Below are 6,549 nucleotides of genomic sequence, written 5' to 3' on the forward strand. Positions count from 1 at the left end.
ACAGCTGGCCTGCCGCCTCCTGTGTCAGGGCCGGCCCGGAGTCAGGAGAGGCTGAGGAAGCCAGGGTTGGGACGCAGACTCTCCTGAGGGGAGAGGTGCTGCTGGGACTGGGGCCCACGTGGGAGGGTATGGGGAGGGGCTGTTGGTCATGGCCAGTCTCGATGGCACCCTGATTCTGGAGGGGACACCATTGTCTGTGGGAAACACACATGGAAGGTTCTGGGTGTCGGGAAGTCCAGTCGGCGACTGACTCAAGTGATTCCGGAGGAAGTTCTGTGTACTCTTCTTCCAGCTTTTCTGTGATTGCCTCAGAATTAAAGCAGAATGGCCAAGGACCCCGCAGAGGTAGTGACCCCCCAAAGGAGGTGGCACCTTTTGGAGGAGTGAGGCCGGGGAGAGGGAGGCGTCCGAGGCACTGCGAGGGAGGAGGCGGGCGGTGTCCCCTCGTTGCGCTCCCATGCTGGCCTCCTGTTGAGTTTTCATCCATCCACTGGGGCCCCTTCTGTACACACCTCTCGTAGTCAGGACGGGGAGCGCCTTGTAAGGTCCCTCCTGTGGGACCTGCTGAAGAATGGGGAGCTCTGGAAGCAGGAGGGCATTTGTGCTCATGGTGAAGGGAGGGGCAGGGTCAGCGACTTCCTCACTGTGCCCTTGGCACCGGCAAGGCAGCTGGCTGTCATGAGCGGTGGAATGAGTGAGTGACGGCTTAAATGAGGCTTTGAGAGTGACAGTAGCTGGCACTTAGAGTCTGCAGCTGTGCCGACCCTGCCGCCCCAGGGGTGTTTCCACCCACACCGCACATCAGGCACCAAGTGTGTGGGTTTTCCACACCAACAATTCGCCCGTCCTCTGCAGACACCAGCCAGGCATCCTGTAATTCAGTTCACTCTGACCCTGCCGTGGTGATCACGGACCCCGGGGTTAGGGGCTCAGTCACACCAACCCGCCCCCCACTTCAGATGCTGACCGCAAGTAGTGGGTCCCTGGGGTACCCACACTTCTGTCCATCTTGCTACACATTGGGGGTTCCTATGACCCCTTCAGGTTTGATGATTTACGGGAGTGGCTCACAGAACTCAGGAAGGCACTTAGTTTGCATTGCCAGTTTACTATAAAGGATGCCACAGCGGGCACAGGTGGGCAGCTGGGTGAGGAGGGGCACGGGCGAGGCCCAGAGGGTCCTGAGCACAGGAGCCTTTGTACCCAGGGAGTTCTGTGGCTGCCCTCACAGCACAGGGATGAGTTCACCAAACTGAAAGCTTTCCCAAGCCCCTAGTTCAAGGATTTCCATGGAAGCCTCGTCATGGAGACATGATCAGTTATGAACTCAGCCTCCAGCCCCTCTCCCCTGTTTGGAGGGTGGGGGTGGGGCTGAAAGGCCCAGGCTTCTCATCATGGCTTGGTCTTTATGATGACCAGCCCCCTCCCAAGGCCATCCAGGAGCCCACCAAGAGGTGCCTCATTAGAACAGAAGACTCTCCTGTCACCCGGGAAGTCCAAGGGATTTAGGAGCTCTGCATCAGGCACCCCATCACCCCTGTCACTCAGGAAATTACCAGTGTTCTGAGAGCTGTGTGTCAGGAGCCAGGAGCAGAGGCCAAGTGTACACTTCTCATTCTGTCAGTGCCACAGCCAGGGCTGCTGTTGTGCAGCCATGTGGATCAGCTCAGCCCGTCCTCACCCAGCCCTGTCCTTACAAGTGAGGAGGCTGAGGCCACACAGGTGCGTGGCCTTCCCTTGGAGTTGCTTTCCAGAGCCTGGTGCTTAGCCGCTGTGCTCCATGGTTAATATTCTTGTGTTCCAATATAACAACTTGGAAATTACACAAGATAACACTGTTGATAACATTTGAATAAATGGGTGTTTTTCAAGAAATTTTGACTTGCACTTCAGATTTCCTTTTTAATATTTTCGTTGAGCGGATACTTGCTGTTCCGTAAGAGGATATGTCCAGTGTTGTGGAAGATTTAATGTTTTAAATCCTTTGTACAGAAATCCTGCTCCCAAGTCACAGATAGGCTGACGGGTCAGAGGACAAGACGTGACCCAGGGCCGAGAGGGTGAGTGACCAGGAGAGTCAGATTCATCAGTTCACTTGTTTGTTTGAGAAACGTGCATGGAGACCTGCTGCATGAGACCCTCCTCTTCCGTTTCTGTTTCATGCCCAGGGTTAAACCAAGCATCTCATTTTGCCAATCTGACTTCTGTAGGGGCCATGTCACCTGCAAGGCTTTTCTCAGCAAGATTGAGGACCGTGTTTGAGGACGTGGGGCATTGGGCTTTGTCCACACGGGCTGGCCTCAAGCCCAGCCGGCGACTGCCACAGCAGGCTTCTCCCAGGCTGCTCTCGGTCGGCCGTGCGGACCACGCCAAGCGTCAGGAACTCCCGGGGAAGAAGCCGCTCTCTGAGAAAAAGCTGGTGAGACTTCTGGAGTCAGAGCAGCTTGCCTGTCTCCTCCTCAGAAGGCACAGGGTGTGGTTTTGGGTCCTCTTCTTGATCTCATCTCTGTGATCTTGGTGATGGGGCATGTGGAGCTTCCTGAAAATGATGGGGTGAAACGCAGGCCTGTGTGCGAAATCCCACACTCAGCAGATCCCAGCAGGCTGGGAGAGGCGCTGGGTGCTTGGAAAGCTGTGATACAGGCTGCTCATTTTACCATGAGCCTGTGTATCTTACATGTATGTTACATATATCCTTTAACATGTGTGGCTATTTCTTAAAACAAATGTGGGGGCTGGGCGTGGTGGCTCATGCCTGTTATCCCAACACTTTGGGAGGCTGAGGCAGGCGGATCACTTGAGGTCAGGAATTCGAGACCAGCCTGGCCAACATGGTGAAACCCTGTCTCTACTTAAAAAAAAAAAAATTACAAAAATTAAAAAATAAATAAAAATAAAACAAGTCGGGGCAATAGACCCTCCATTTTATGGTTCTTTAAGCCTTACAAGTTTTTCTTGTTCTGTTTACCAAAACCTCCTATTTAAAACATGAATTGTCTCTAATAAATTCAAGAAAATGCACATTTATGACTCCCTTCATTTCCTCCTGAATGGAGGGGCTTCAGATAAGCATTCCTGGGACAAACCGCACTTCCAGTGGACAAGCTGCTTTGGTGGGATGTGTGCTCAAATAGCTGAAGTGTCTGCACAGGCTTGTCTCATCCCCAGCAGAGAAAGTGAGCCGAGGTTTTGTCCTCCGTGTAGTGCTCACCAGTGGGGCTTTCTTCCCTGTCTGGTAGATTTTGCTTGCATTGGCACATGACAGCATTACATATTGAGATTTGGAAATAGCAGTTCATGGTTTTTCCACATGGTGGTGCCAAAGAATCTTAAAATGTTTGTGTATTTTCTTTTAAAAGAAAAAAACAAAAAAGCTGCATTTGAGGAGTATTAGATGGGAGTGCAGAGGCAGCAGCCCTGGGACAGGGCTAGGGCGCATCTGTCGGTGCACATGGGCAGAAGCCAGGCGTCCTCCCCAGGGTGTGGTGAGGTTGCAGCACCCTGGGCCGCGGGAGCTGTTGTGTGTTGAACAGTATCCTGGTTGGTTCTCTCTTTATCCAGATTGTACCTGCCTTAGTGACCTAAAGAACAACTTTCCCGGCCGGGCGTGGTGGCTCATGCCTGTCATCCCAGCACTTTGGGAGGCCGAGGCGGGCAGATCACGAGGTCAGGAGATCGAGACCATCCTGGCTAACACGGTGAAACTCCGTCTCTACTGAAAATACAAAAAATTAGCCGGGTGTGGTGGCGGGCACCTGTAGTCCCAGCGACTCGGGAGGCTGAGTTGGGAGAATGGCGTGAACCCAGGAGGCGGAGCTTGCAGTGAGAGATCGCACCACTGCACTCCAGCCTGGGCGACAGAGCGAGACTCTGCCAAAAAAAAAAAAACTTTCCCTCCAGCGAGGGGCTCAGTTTGCATCACGACATTTTTTAAATGAGCCCTGTTTTCGTCAGGCCCCAGAAAATACTCTTTCTTCAGAGTCGAAAGCCTGGTAATTGTCCAGGAACGACTCTAACTCCCTGTTTCCCTGTCGCATCCTGGGAAACTGGACCTTTCTAAGAGTAAAGATCTATGATTTCAGGAATGGGTGTTTTTTTTTTTTTTTTAAATGGAAAGACACATTATTTAAGGACTATTTCCTAAACAAGATGTGGGTTTTTTAGGTTAAAAATGCTGATTTTTGTTGGTGGTGGTTTTAAATCAGTCTCACCCAGAATAAGAAATGCTGCATTTTTGAAGTGTAGGTTCACACAGAACACTCACATCTGCACTGTGGGTTTACCTTGGTCTACAAATGCTACTGACTTGTGGAAACTGTTTTTTCCTTTGGATTTTAGAAGCGATTAGCAGTGTTAGTGTCATTAACCTGTAATTGTAATAGGCTGTCGTAAATGGAAGAGGCACATCTCAAATGGATGTATGGTCTCGTGAAAGGACCTCGGAGTGTTGAGATGACGTGGGATACTTGTGCTCTCTGTAGAAAAGGTATTTTGTGGACTGTCGGAGAGTGCTTGTCTGTGGAGGAAACGGAGGCGCCGGGGCAAGCTGCTTCCACAGTGAGCCCCGCAAGGAGTTTGGAGGCCCCGATGGAGGGGACGGAGGCAACGGCGGACACGTCATTCTGAGAGGCAGGTGCCCTGGGGCAGTGCAGGCAGGGCTGGGGAGAGGCTGAGGCGGGAGGATCACTTGAGCCTGTAAGTTCAAGGCCAGCCTGGACAATATAGCAAGACCGTGTCTTTTTTTTTTTTTTTGGTCTTAAGGTTTGTGGATCTACAAAAAATTTTTGAAAAAATTAGCCAGAGGTGATAGCGTCCACCTGTGGTCCCAGCTACTCAGGAGGATTGCCGGAACTCAGAAGTTCAAGGCTGCAGTGAGTCGTGATCACACCACTGCACTCCAGCCTGGGTGACAGAGCAATACCCTGTCTGAAAAAAAAAGTAAAAATTTTTAAACCCAGCTAGGCGCAGTGGCTCAACCCTGTTATCCCAGCACTTTGAGAGGCCAAGGTGGGGGATCACTTGAGCCTAGGCGTTTGAGACCAGGCTGGGCAACATAGTGAGACCCTGTCTCTTAAAAAGTAATAATAACCAGATGTGGTGGCACACACTGATAGTCCCAGCTACTCGGGGCTGAAGCAGGAGGATGGCTTGAGCCTAGGAGGTCAAGGCTGCAGTGAGCTCCGATTATGCCACTGCACTCCAGCCTGGCCAACAGAGGAAGACCCTGTCTCAAAAAAATAAACAAAAAAAACCCCTGATGTATGGATATCATTTTTATAAATTATATGGATATTCAGCCAGACACAGTGGCTCACAGCTGTAATCCCAGCACTTTGGGAGGCCAAGGTGAGGGTATCGCCTGAGGTCAGGAGTTCGAGACCAACCTGGCCAACATGGTGAAACCCCGTCTCTACTAAAATACAAAAAACAAATTAGCTGGGTGTGGTGGCGGGCACCCGTAATCCCAGCTACTTGGGAGGCTGAGGCAGGAGAATTGCTTGAGCCTGGGAGACGGATGTTGCAGTGAGCCAGGATCATGCCACTGCACTCCAGCCTGGCCGACAGAGCAAGATTCTGTCTAAAAAAAAAAAAAAGAAAAAGCAACTTTGAACATGTTTTGTTTTGTTTTTTAATTTCAGGAGCCCAGAGTTTCCTGTCAGGGAACCTGACGTGCCGGTCGCGTGAAAGCACGAGGCCTGTGCGGTGGTCTCAGTGGGTGCTGCCAGCTGCTGGTTTTATTCACACTCACTCAGCACAGACGCAGAGCGAGCTGGGAATGAAGCATTCACAACAAAGTCATAGAATATAACTACTTTAAAAAATGATAAATTTAAACATTTTCAGAAATGATAGCACATTTTGAAGAAAAATAAGAATTTCACTTTAAAAAAATGACACTGCTGGTTCTGTAACTTCTGCTGCAGCCTCACTCCTCGCTTCCATACGTATTTTTAAGGTTCTTAAACTGGACCCAGAGACGTCAGCAATAGGCCGTGGTTGCCATAACACAAAGGGACTGAGATTCTTGTTCTCGCTTTAGTTGACCAGCAAGTCAAGTCCCTGTCGTCGGTCCTGTCGCGGTACCAGGGTTTCAGTGGAGAAGACGGCGGCAGTAAAAACTGCTTCGGGCGCAGTGGCGCCGTCCTCTACGTCCAGGTGAGCCGAGACTGCCAGAGCTGGCCCTGTCCCTGTTGTTCTGGATCATCCGGCTCCTGGGGGCCACTGTGTGACCCACGGGGCCCCTGTGACTTGACGCCCACAGCCAGGAAGCAGCACAGTGGAAGCAGAGGCTGGCAGACAGCGGGAAAGCAGCCCCACCCCTCGAAGCAACCCCAGACAGGCATTTGTACCAGGGTCGCACTACGTGCGTGTCTAGTGAAAGACTCATGAAATGATTCTCTTCTAAAAAGAGGGAGCCCACGGCACGCACACTTCCTCTGCCTCTGGCCCCATGAGCCGCCCTCTGACTGAGGGAGGCCACTGGCACCCAGCGGGCCTGCATCTCCTTTGTGAACTGTTTCACTCTTCTCTTTTTTTTTTTTTTTTTTT

General features: G+C 51.4%; 1 protein-coding gene across 1 annotated transcript in view; it reads left to right on the forward strand.

Annotated features, from left to right (window-relative positions):
* The window catches only part of MTG2 (mitochondrial ribosome-associated GTPase 2), a 34,661-nt gene that overhangs the window by 13,838 nt on the left and 14,274 nt on the right, over positions 1–6,549 (forward strand). Inside the window, exons 2-4 of the mRNA XM_011992420.1 lie at positions 2,211–2,419; positions 4,482–4,629; positions 6,041–6,156. Coding sequence (XP_011847810.1) covers positions 2,216–2,419; positions 4,482–4,629; positions 6,041–6,156 — 468 coding nt within the window. The 5' untranslated portion in view covers positions 2,211–2,215. The remainder of the gene's footprint in view (positions 1–2,210; positions 2,420–4,481; positions 4,630–6,040; positions 6,157–6,549) is intronic.

This window comes from Mandrillus leucophaeus, unplaced genomic scaffold (assembly GCF_000951045.1).
Source record: "Mandrillus leucophaeus isolate KB7577 unplaced genomic scaffold, Mleu.le_1.0 Scaffold41, whole genome shotgun sequence".
Taxonomy (NCBI): domain Eukaryota; kingdom Metazoa; phylum Chordata; class Mammalia; order Primates; family Cercopithecidae; genus Mandrillus; species Mandrillus leucophaeus.